Source organism: Staurois parvus, unplaced genomic scaffold, assembly GCF_062004578.1.
Source record: "Staurois parvus isolate SC_StPar_1 unplaced genomic scaffold, SC_StPar_1.0 ptg000314l, whole genome shotgun sequence".
In the NCBI taxonomy this organism is placed as follows: Eukaryota; Metazoa; Chordata; class Amphibia; order Anura; family Ranidae; genus Staurois; species Staurois parvus.
Window position 1 is genome coordinate 3909274 of NW_028318110.1, and position 12868 is coordinate 3922141.

The 12868-nt window shown below is 41.9% G+C and overlaps 1 protein-coding gene across 6 annotated transcripts in view; it reads right to left on the minus strand.

Annotated features, from left to right (window-relative positions):
• The window catches only part of LOC149457562 (tubulin epsilon chain-like), a 41267-nt gene that overhangs the window by 12311 nt on the left and 16088 nt on the right, over nucleotides 1-12868 (minus strand). For 5 of the 6 annotated variants that reach the window (XR_016313607.1, XM_089683549.1, XM_089683551.1 and 2 more), the window contains 4 exons: nucleotides 12573-12630; nucleotides 5867-5988; nucleotides 3465-3652; nucleotides 493-662 (listed from right to left, as the gene is read on the minus strand). Coding sequence is in view for 5 of the 6 variants with exons in the window: in XM_089683549.1 (XP_089539675.1) it covers nucleotides 493-662; nucleotides 3465-3652; nucleotides 5867-5988; nucleotides 12573-12630 (538 nt within the window). In the remaining variant the exon portion in view is untranslated. Of the gene's footprint in view, nucleotides 1-492; nucleotides 663-3464; nucleotides 3653-5866; nucleotides 5989-7898; nucleotides 8015-12572; nucleotides 12631-12868 lie in introns of all 6 variants that reach the window. The other variant, XM_089683552.1, reaches the window with a different exon arrangement.

The window sequence follows — 12868 nt, forward strand, 5'->3', positions numbered from 1 at the left end:
TCAACTGTGAAAAGCACAGGGCGCCAGTGGCAGATCTGCCAATTCTGGTGTTCAATGGCAAATGCCATTCGAGCTTTATGGTGCCAGGCAGTGAGCACAGGGCCCACTAGAGAACGTTGGTCCCTTAGGCCACCCTCATGACCCTATCCAGCTCTCAGAGTAATTGCCTGTCTCCTGGAATCTTCTCCATGCTCTTGAGACTGTGCTGGGAGACACAGCAAACCTTCTGGCAATGGCACATATTGATGTGCCATCCTGGAGGAGTTGGACTGCCTGTGCAACCTCTGTAGGATCCAGGTATCGCCTCGTGCTACCAGTAATGACACTTGACACTAAAAAATATTCCTTCAATTTTTTTTGAGCAGTGTATAAAAGACCAAAGGGAATAGAGAAGTTTTTTGTTAAATACTGCATACAACACACGAGAAGTACTTGGATCTTTGCTTACACCCAGTAACAGAAAACCATTTAAATCAAAATTAAGGTGCTTACCTTGTGAGATTTAAAAGCAGGTTTGCTACAATGTTGTTCATGGCATCAAATGGTTTCTCACTTTCTTTTACACCACCTTTATTGGAAATTAGAAGACTATTTTGCTTTACACTTCCAAGTTTTCCAGAGTTTGTCATTTGGACAATTTTGTTCACAATGTCAGCTAATGACTTAACAGAAACAAATAACATATTAATACAAAGACATAATACAAACTAAAGGAACAGAGACAATAGTATATAGTATACTCCATGCTTTGTTGGTCTGCATAACATTCTGTTAATGAGAGGAAATGTGCTCCTAACCTGTTTGGCTGACAACATAGTGCCTTTTCTGCAATAAAATCCCACAAAGTGTTGGCAGCCCTGCTCAGTTCTCCCCTGCTGGACTACAAAACCACCCTTCTCATTTCCATAACATATGACAGAGGAGTCCTGTAATCCACAAAAAAAGATCTGGCAGGGCTGATAACACTTGATTGGAATTTCAGCGTGCCTCAGAAAGCTAGTACCTCACTAGATTTATGGCAGATTAATAGGTACTTTTCTTGAACTGTTAAAGAAACAAAAAACATGGAAAATGTGCAAGGATTGAAGAGATGCACTGCTTATGCAGTACTGTGCTAAAGTTTTAGACAGTTTTGAAAAAATACTGTAAATTAAGAATGCTTTCAGAAATAGATGTGTTAATGGTTTATTTTTATCAATTAACAAAATGGAAAAGTAAATGCACAGAAGAGGAATCCAAATCAATATTTGGCGTGACCACCCTTTGCTCTTTGTTCTTCTTTACACTGAAGATAGCTCTTAATTACATTGGCTGTATGTTTGGGGTCATTGTCCTGATGCAGAATAAAACTGGGGCCAATCACACACCTCCCTGATGGTATTGCATGATGGAAAAGTATCTGCCAGTCAGAACTGAGGACACCATTGATCCTGACCAAAAGCCCCACACTTGCAAGGAACCTCCAACATGCTTCACTGTTGCCTGCTGACACTCATTATTGTACCACTCTCCAATGAACAAACTGCCTTCTGCTACAGTTAAATAGTATGACCCATCAGGGGAGAGCACCTGCTGCCATATGTTTGCACTCATCCTACGTTCTGGTGCATAGTTGAGTCACATAGCCTTGTTTCTACATCAGAGGTAAGGCTTTTTGGGTGCAACTGACACTGATGGCCAAACTTCCACAGACAGTAGACAAGTTCACCTGGGTCCCACTAGTTTCACCCAGTTCTGTGCTGATGGCACTGTTGGACATATTCCAATGTTAAGGGAATGTTGAAGGGAAGTAAGCATGATGTTTCCTGGGCCGACCACTGCGTCTACAATCCTCAGTGTTGCCTGTTTCTTTGTACTCCTTCAAACAGCTTTTTGAGTTGAATGGATGCTGGTTTTTCAATTGGAGTTACAAAAAATAAGTAGAATAAAATATATATATATTTTTTTTTTTAAAGCATTCTTATTTTACAGCACTTTTGTACACCTGCCTATAACTTTTGCACAGTATTGTATATATTATTATTATACAGGATGTATATAGCGGCAACAGTTTGCGCAGCACTTTACAAAATGAAGGCAGACATTACAGTTACAATACAATTTGGTACAAAAGGAATAAGAGGGACCTGCTCGTCAGAGCTTACAATCTAAGAAGATGGTTCAAGTGACACAAAAAGGTAATAGCTGTGGGAAAGGAGTGGAGAAAGTAAAAACACAATGCATTAGATGTAGGATAGGCTTCTTTAAAGAGAAGGGTTTCCAGGAATCGTCTAAAGGTAGATAGATTAGGAGATAGACAGATTGGGGTAGGGAGTTCCAAAGGATGTGAGAAGCTTGGGAGAAGTCAGGAGCAGGAGGTCTTGGGAGGACCGAAGAGAGCGGTTTAATTGGTACTTTGAGACCAGGTCAGTGATGTAGCTGGGGGCCAAGTTGTGGGTGGTTTTGTAGGCTGTTGAATTTTATTTGTTGGGTGAGTGGAAGCCAGTGGAGGGATTGGCAGAGGGGGTTGGCAGACACTGAGTGGTTGGCAAGGTGGATGAGTCTGGCAGCAGCCGAGGCACCCCACTTGTCTCCACCACCACCTTATCTCAGTAATCGGCAGCAGAGAGGACAGAACTCCTCTGCCAGATCCTGCACTCCTCCATGCAGATGCGGAGAGGCCTGTCTCTGCCCCCCCACCTTGTGTAAGCAGTCAGCAGCAGAGAGGAAGACAGAACTCCTCCTACAGATCCTGTGCCTCTCTGTGCAGCTGCAGCACCCTTTTGTCTCTGCCTACCTTGGTTTCAGCATACAGCAGACTCTGGCAGCCCTCTTCTGGTCCTCTTCCAAACCTTGCACATTCTGCTTCCCAGCTCTGCCCCCAGCTTCTTCACAGCAGCAGCACAAGGTAAGGGAGGTGAACTGCAATGTGAGGGAGAGTGGGTGACTCCGACTTCTGATAATGGGAAGGCTCTTGACATCTGATGTAAGGAGGGGGGTACTTTGGACATCTGCCTATAATTAATGAGAATAATACAATTCTATCCACATGAAACTTTACTGGAGACTGCTCAGACAGAATACCATGGCAGAACCAAGTTCTGTCTGAGCAATCTCCAATAAAGTTTCTTGTGGATACCAGCGATGTGTGACCCTCCTTTTCAGACTTACATCATCTACTATAGACGTATTACATTTGCTTGACCAAACTGTCAAACCATCAAATGGCTGGTGTCATAACTGATCATATATGCAGCATGATGGCAGTTGAAGACCAAACAGAGGATTAGATGGCAGCTTCCTTAGCTGCAAACTATAGGAGGGTTTAGTTCCGCTTTAATATGATAAAGAGTAGATAGATTTGTAGTCTTACAGATACAACTGGCCAGTGTTTCACTATATATACACACAGTATATGTTTATTTAAAACACACACAATGCTGTGACGGCTGAAAGAAACATGACTGTAATGTAAAGGTTCTTACTTGGTTTTCAATGGGAAGCACACAGTCTGCATGTTCAGTAAGCTCCTTCATGGCTAAAACACTGTTGTAGGGTGATGTGATTACATCATCTTCAGCTGATGGGTAGACAGAGGTGACAAACCTGTACACTTCAGGGAATTCATCCTCAAGCACATTCAATACATATGTACCTAAACCAGATCCTGTACCTGAGGGTGACAAAAGAACTGAATTAGCAATATGCGCATTCTTTGGTAGTCTACTGTTATAGCTTTAAAAGAGTAACACTCTTATAATACCATATATATATTTTCTCTTTCTTAAATTGCTGCTACTTTAAAGCCCATTTCACGCGGGCGATCTGATTAGGTCTGCCTGTCAATTTTTCAGGTGGACCTGATGGGTAGGTCTACATATTCCTATGGACAGCCAGGAGTAAACAGACTTGTGTTAGTTTACATCCTCCTACCTCTGGACCGATGCAGCCCACACAAAAAAAATCTGTCCATGTCCGCTCTGCATAAACTGAGTGGACATGGATGTGTCATCTGCCTGCTCTGCTCCGATCAGAAGGAGATACAGTGGAGCAAAAAAGTATTTAGTCAGCCACCAATTGTGCAAGTTCTCCCACTTAAAAAGGTGAGAAAGGCCTGTAATTGGCATCATAGGTAGACCTCAACTATGAGAGACAAAATGAGAAAAAAAATCCAGACAATCACATTGGCTGATTTGGAAAGAATTTATTTGCAAATTATGGTGGAAAATAAGTATTTGGTCACCTACAAACAAGCAAGATTTCTGGCTCTCACAGACCTGTACCTTCTTCTTTAAGAGGCTCCTCTGTCCTGCACTCATTACCTGTATCAATGGCACCTGTTTGAACTTGTTATCAGTATAAAAGACACCTGTCCACAACCTCAAACAGTCACACTCCAAACTCCACTATGGTGAAGACCAAAGAGCTGTCGAAGGACACCAGAAACAAAATTGTAGACCTGCACCAGGCTGGGAAGACTGAATCTGCAATAGGCAAGCAGCTTGGTGTGAACAAATCAACTGTGGTAGCAATAATTAGAAAATGGAAGACATACAAGACCACTGATAATCTCCCTCGATCTGGGGCTCCACGCAAGATCTCACCCCGTGGGGTCAAAAATCCCAGGACCACATGGGGGGGACCTAGTGAATGACCTGCAGAGAGCTGGGACCAACGTAACAAAGACTACCATCAGTAACACACTACGTCGCCAGGGACTCAGATCCTGCAGTGCCAGACGTGTCCCCCTGCTTAAGCCAGTACATGTCCGGGTCCGTCTGAAGTTTGCTAGAGAGCATTTGGATGATCCAGAAGAGGATTGGGAGAATGTCATATGGTCAGATGAAACCAAAATAGAACTGTTTGGTAGAAACACAACTCGTCGTGTTTGGAGGAGAGAGAATGCTGAGTTGCATCCAAAGAACACCATACCTACTGTGAAGCATGGGGGTGGCAACATCATGCTTTGGGGCTGTTTCTCCGCAAAGGGACCAGGACGACTGATCCATGTACAGGAGAGAATGAATGCGGCCATGTATCGTGAGATTTTGAGTGCAAACCTCCTTCCATCAGCAAGGGCATTGAAGATGAAACGTGGCTGGGTCTTCCAACATGACAATGATCCCAAACATACCGCCCGGGCAACAAAGGAGTGGCTTCGTAAGAAGCATTTCAAGGTCCTGGAGTGGCCTAGCCAGTCTCCAGATCTCAACCCCATAGAAAACCTTTGGAGGGAGTTGAAAGTCCGTGTTGCCCAGCGATAGCCCCAAAACATCACTGCTCTAGAGGAGATCTGCATGGAGGAATGGGCCAACATACCAGCAACAGTGTGTGCCAACCTTGTGAAGACTTACAGGAAACGTTTGACCTCTGTCATTGCCAACAAAGGATATATAACAAAGTATTGAGATGAACTTTTCATATTGACCAAATACTTATTTTCCACCATAATTTGCAAATAAATTCTTTCCAAATCAGCCAATGTGATTGTCTGGATTTTTTTTCTCATTTTGTCTCTCATAGTTGAGGTCTACCTATGATGCCAATTACAGGCCTCTCTCATCTTTTTAAGTGGGAGAACTTGCACAATTGGTGGCTGTCTAATTACTTTTTTGCCCCACTGTATGTGAGTGGATCCCTTGCTGATCAGAGCAGAATCCACCCCATGTAAAAGGGTCCTAAAGCAGACATCCACAAACAGATATGGCATTTGAACAGCAATGGGCACGTTGGAATTTTTAATTCAAACTTCTATTTATGTAAAAATGACCAAGTTAATCCTTTTTATGCCTATGAGCTAGCTTGGCACATACTGAATAATGAATATGCTTTTCAAGCCTGCTGGTGCATGATCAGGTTTCATGTCCACTATTAATGTTCATCTTACCTCCTCCCATTGAATGAATCACAAAGAAACACTGCAGACAATCACACTGCTCTGCTGTCCTCCTCAAATTCTCTACGATCTGCTCCCGGTACTGAGAGCCATACAGCTTGTGACCAACTGCCCTACACATACAAATGAATAGGTACATATCTTCAGGAATCATTGTAATCATTATAAACATTTTAATTCAGAAATGGTAATGACTGTTTTCAACAAAATTTGCTGTAACTAAATATTTTTTAAACCCTGCTGCATAGTTCACACCACACATTATCTTTAAGTGGTTCTAAGGTCTAACAGGTTTTTCTTTACCCTAGTGCTCGTTCACACCAAAGTACAGAGATGCCAGTTTTTCTGCATGTGTTCTGCAAGGGCACAATGAAATCAATTGTTCTCTATGTGTCCTGTTCACACCTCAACACTAGTATCATTTTTTTCTGCGCAGGAATCAGCAACATGTATAAAACTCATTGAAGCGCACATGAAAACTGACGTAAACTGATGTCTCTGCAAGTGAAATCTGCATGGCAGTTTCAATTTGTTTTTTAATTTTTTTAAGTGCCCTGCTAACTGTTCCCCCCACCCTCATCCGTGAATACATTCTTGATTCCTGTCACCAGTCCAGCAAGCCAAAATGTCCTATCAAACTCCTGTGTAGAGAGGGGATTGATAGGGAATTTATACTCTACATGCCACAGCTGAAATGTGGAGATAGGTGGGAGGAGGATGTGGGTCCCTTTGAAGAAGAACAATGGCACCAAGCACTTGAACTTACTCCTAGGGTATCATGATATCCCTCTCAACAGTTGACACAACTATTTATTTTACACAGGGTTCATTATACCCCATAGTGCTTGCACACATGGTACACGCGTTGTATGGTACATAATAGGTCACTGATCCATATGTTGTGGCGATGTCCTAAAGTACATCGTTATTGGACCATAATTTTCAGTATACTAACCAGCATATGTTCTACACAGGTCCCTATAGACCCTAAGAGTACTATATTGGGTATTATCCAGGAGGAGGTGTTACCCTCGGATTATAATATGTTATGTATCAGAACCCTGTACCTTGCTCGCCAACTTATTTTGCAAAAGTGGTTACCGCCTAATCCTCCAGCACAAACACAATGGAAAGAAGCAGTGAGTTCCACAATAAAAAAAGGGAAGAATTTACATACAAGCATAGAGGCTGCCCTAAAAATTCCATAAAATCCGGGACCGCTGGCTATCCTCTAACGACCCCTCCCTTTCCTCCACTGACTCCAGAGAACTTATTAGAATGTACTATATAACATTTGTGATTTATGCTCTTTATGTGTCATTTCGGTGTCTAATGTTAACATACCTGCTCACACAAGCTGTGTTTCCAATGGAAATTGCAGACCGAAATTGTGTTACTCCTACAAGATGGTATTTGTGTTGTGAAAATGGAAGCCACTTGTTTACTCTCTTTCTATTGTTTTTCTTTTTACTACTACTCTCCGATACTGAGGTATCTGTCTCTTTTGTTTTTATTGTTACTCTATTTTTTTTTTCGTTATTATAGAAAAAGTTGTTCAATAAAAAAAAAAAAAATCCTGTGCAGAGAGGGCAGGGAGTGTGGCTTATTGGCGCTGTGTGTCTATGAACGCACAAAGTCCAACTTCAGAGTACGCCCACAGCTTGCTATGCTGGCACCCGCGGACAGAAGGAACAGAGGCATGCCAAGAAGACGTAAAAGACCACTTTGTGCATTACGGTAAAATAGATTTATTTTAAATTAAAAAAAAGGTATTATTGTAATAACTAGATTTAAAAGACATAAAATATTACTTCTTGAAATTACTTTGATGTGTTAAAGGTTATATGAGATATATATGTAGCACATGCACCTGTGACAGTTGGCTCTGAAGATAGTCAAATACTAAAGCTCTGCTGAAAAAGTTACCGTAAACAATGCTCAATTAAAAATGACAGCCAGCTGTGGCTCCCAGACCTCGGTTTATGTACCAATACTCTACAGATATGTAGTATTAGGGTCTTACCAATTATTTCCTGATCCTGACACATCAGTAATGAGCTGCTTGCTATCAAAAAGGTCTCAAAGAGGCCCTTGTAATATCTCGTTTACAACACCTTCTTCCATATCTATCAAGACAGCCTAATGAAAAACAAAAACACATTTAGCATGATTTTGATCACTGTACTTACAGGCACTAGGCAAATAAATATATTGGTCTTTCTCATGAGTGTTTGTGAGGGACTTTTAATGTTGTGATGTTTTCATTATGTACTTGATTCCAGGAATGTGGGGAAAAAAAAAATCTAAACATTAAAGTATTCCCTATGCAATAATAAGCCTAATACTAAGGCTTTGTAAAAAGCAATGAAAGTGCCGTAACCCACATTAGTAATATTCCACCAATCATAGGTGGATCTGCACACTTCTGGTACCGGTCCTGCTATTACTGTTCTCCAAAGTGTGAATGTGGTGGGGGTGCTAAGAATCATTTAGCTAAGGTTCTTTCTGCTTCCAACATAAAGCCAAATATTTACCAAGTACTCTGTTTTGATGCCCAATTGCAAAGAACTACAGGATCCCACATCTGTGTGAATGCATACTAAACTAATTTTCCCACAAGCTCTAATGGTAGCTTGCTCCTTCCACTTTCCATTCCACAATTTGCAGCCAATAAGAGAACATGGGAAGTGGGCAGGGACTGGTTACTACAAAACCATGTCATTGTTGCTTTTAACATAAGAGTGCCACCCAGAATTTAAGAGATCCTGTGATGACTGCAGTTTTAATCAGCAGTCAGTTCACTCCCTTTCACCACACCACAGGTCTGTTTTCAAACTTGATTCTATCTCAAGCACAAAATTAAAACAATAAAATATCCCACAACCTGTTAAAAAATTAATAAAAAAAAAAACCCAAAAAACGTTCGCTGTAATACTCCATCGCTGTCACCAACAGATCCACTGCTCTGTGATCCGGTGTTCTTATGTGTTGAATGATGCCCATCATCATTCATTTTACTTCCTGAGAGCCAAGGGTGTCAAGGACTCACCGCCTGGGGGCATGTCATCCAACAACACTAGGTGCACAGGAGAAAGCTGCAGAGAGCAGCACCATGTTGCTTCTTTAACCTGCCTGCCTCAATAAATAAGCCTACATCTGTGTAGCCTATTATGCATATTTTGTTACTCATCAGTAGTGTGAACAGCAAAGTTATTAGCAGATTAATCAGTTAAAAAGTACAAATTTACACTGGAAAGTAGCATAAAAAATATTTAGCTCACTGTTGGACTTTTTCTGATGTTGCATGACAGAGGAAGGTACTAGACTACGTATCTGGCGGTCCTAGCCCTTGGTCATGCCCCTCTGGACAAAGATCTTCACAATATATGAGCAAGTGAGCAGCCTTTCCATCTTGGGGACACCAGATATTGTCCTCCATCCCATGCTCCCAGGATTAATTTCAAATGCCATCAAGGGTCTCCTTTGCATTTTTCTTATAGCAGCTAGAATGGTAATACCCAGACACTGGAGAACTAACAACCCTCTTACTATCCAGGAATGGGTTCCTGAACGTATCCATTCACACTACAAGAAGGAGCGGACAGCTCAACTCCAAGACAAATTTGCCCCATTTCAAAACGTACAGAGAAGCAGAAAGTGCATCTAAGAGCATATTCCAGACTAAATTGGAATAGGAGTTAAAACACTGGAAGCTCACCTCTTTCAGTAGCAAAGATAACACAAGGAGTGTAACTTTTTTTTTTCTTCAGATCAGTATCACGAGTGGAAATAGTTTGAGAAAGCTTCCTTCCTCTAGGACAGTGGTTCTCAACCTGGGGGTCGCGACCCCTTTGGGGGTCGAACGACCCTTTCACAGGGGTCCCCTAAGACCATCAGAAAACACATATTTCCGATGTGTAAAGAGCAGCTACTGTGTAGAAAGCAGCTGCTGTGTTGAAAGCAGCAGTATTGGAAATAAAACGACACTCATGAATTATAATTACTGGGTAAATAATTTTATGGTTGGGGGTCACCACAACATGAGGAACTGTAATAAAGGGTCACGGCATTAGGAAGGTTGAGAACCACTGCTCTAGGAGACAATTCGTATGTAGCCAAGATACACTCTGTGTATTATTTAGGCCATTAAAAGAGACAAGCTTCCCGCTTTTTACCTTTATTTCATCTGATACTGGAGGATATTATCAGAGGTGCTTTCTATTCCTCTCTTCTAGCTGGATTTCTCTCCTACCTGTGGTGGTTTGGATATTCAGAAACCTTGGAGGATCCTTGCAGCAATTGACAGTTACCTTACCTGAAGGGCTATCTTGCTGGTCCCCTTCACAAGGGATTTTTTTTTTTGTAGATGCCATTTCAAAAACACAAGTGTAACGGCGTAGACCCAGAGACTGACGCAGTCCTCCATTTTGTTAAGAACCTCCATCTTGGCAAAGGGGTTAACCATCCTGACAAACATATTTTCCCCCCTCCCTTTCTGAGAGTCCCAGTGACATTTGGCCAGTGTGTATGTGTGTCACAGAGGGGTCATAGGAGCTATAAAGCCCTCCAAGGGAGCCAGGGCTTCCCTGTCCAAAGAACCTGCAAATTGTAACACCTCGTAAGAGATAAGGCAAGCTTTCCCAGGAGTTGAAAGATTCCAACCTAATAAACCTAATTCAGCGTATGTGACAGAATCAGATAACCTTTGTTAAAATCCATTTTTCCCATATGTCTCATATCTTGGAATATGAGAGACTTGCATAAAAACCAGACATATCGTCAGATTGGCCACGAGAAGGCGAACAGTTTGGTAGGTCACTTGCCTTGTCTCAAATACACAGGAAAGCAGAAAAATAGATCTCGTAAACTGTTCAGTATAGAATTACATATTTCATCTCTAATCAATCCTCAGACGTGTCTGCATAATAATCTACCCGCGGGTGGAATGTCACTTGTGCAGATGGAAAGTTATGGGCCAAAATATGAGTTAAGGGAGATTTTGGCTCTAGTTGAGGTATCCGCTGTGGGAACTCGCTTCCAGTAGTAGAGCTTTTCCTTTCAAAAGCACACAGCAACTCACTTCTTTAAGGGCCTTTTTGCCCAATTTTATTTAAAAATAAAGTTCCATAACATGCTTCCCACGCAGGGGTATCCACCGTCAAGCAAAAACAACAAAAATTCAGCCTCCTGGCTTGTACGCAGTTTGATGTCTCCTGCAGACTGTTCCCAAATTATGGCTCTCGCACACAGCTGGCCACTAGCACACAGCTAGTCTCCTTGGTGGAGCCCTCCTGACTCCTGTCTTCCAGGTGGAGCCCTCCTGACTCCATCTGCCAAGGTGGAGCCCAGAACCCTGGTCCTGACTCTATGAAAAGGCCTGCACACACCTGTGCAATCAGTCTCCTGGCTATTCCCAAAACCTGGTCCCATGATTGGAGATTTCATCCCTCCCAAATAGCTTTGAAATCTCCAGGCTCCAGGTCCCAAAATGGACCTTACAAACAAATGAGGAAAGTGAAAAGCCACTTTCCTCTGTATCAAACACTTACCCCGGAGCCCCTCAACCTGCCTTGTTGAGAATCCTGGGTGACAGATCGGCACACTGTCACACCGCCCACACCTACACGCCCTAAACGGGGTATTGGTCCTTGACTTCAAAGACACCCCCTGCTGGGGAACTACAAATTATGATGTCAGGCCTAAGAAAAGAAGATGTTGAAGACGTCTCCCATTTTAACATCAGTACCACCTGGGGAGACCCGTGCCCTTTCGCTCTGAAACTTGGATCTGCTAACCCAGGACTTTGGCAAATACCTTAACCCTTTCACCTCTCTCTGATATCTCTTTGCTGTTAGTCTCTGCATATTATATATATACCTATCTTAGTTACCTCTTTTCTGTAAATATTTTTATTGCACCCGTTTGACCTTTTAGTAATAAATCTTTCCTTCTGAAAGTCTTGAACTGTTTCTATAGCGTTTTATTGCAATTTACGAATTCCTGCCTCTAAAGAGAATGCTACTGTGGTCGTTTAACCCTCTGTATAACCATGTTATGCAGACGATTACCTCAACCATTATAGTGTTATTGCTGAGATTGCCGATTTTCCTCTCTGTACAAAAAGGAGGTGGTGGCAGTGTGAAGGGTTAATTGCGTAATTAACCTGACCGAGTAACAATCGCTCAGGCTGCCGGTACATTGATTGTGGTCCAATTAGCTGGAAAATCCTTCTGCAGGGTGCAGCTGGGTGTGACATTGTTACCCACGTGACATCGTGGTTTTAGATCGGCTAGTCCTTCGGTCACGAGTTTGGTGAGAAGGTCTGGGGTCTGATGCCGTGATCGTGACAACAGGTGCTTATGACTTTTTAAAATTATATAGCTAGAGCTGAAGTGCATCTGAGATTTCAGAAAGTAGTTTAATTACAGTAGTTTAAAACATGCAACATATTTAACAAGGTATATCCCCACCAGGCAATGAATAAGAGTATGAGTAAAGTGCTAAATTAATTCATAGCATAATTGGGTTGTACATGACTTAGAAATATTTATAATAAAAGTCTCCATTACATTCTTTGATAACCATAGTCATACTTTGTGTGATCAGCAGGACAGAAGCTACATTACTGTGCAGTCATAACAGCACCGGTACTTTTAGAGATGTTCATTCAAGATGCAATCAGTATCATTTTTCTTACCCGTGCTTTAAGTGAGCAAATCTTCCCTCTCTGAACATCTGGTTTGACAGCTTCAGCTCTTGAAAACAAAGACAATTTTCTTTTTAAACAATATTTAAACAGCTCTCCTATTCACCACAAAATGACTGGGACACTGGTAAGCATTTTACCATGTCTAAATACTAAATCATTGTTTTACAATGCACTTATGACTAAAGAGTATTTTCACACATGACTTTTCCTCAAACTGTAAAAGTCCTTCAAGACAACAGGCTTGCATCCTCTCATCACAAACTTTTTAAAGCATACTGAACACC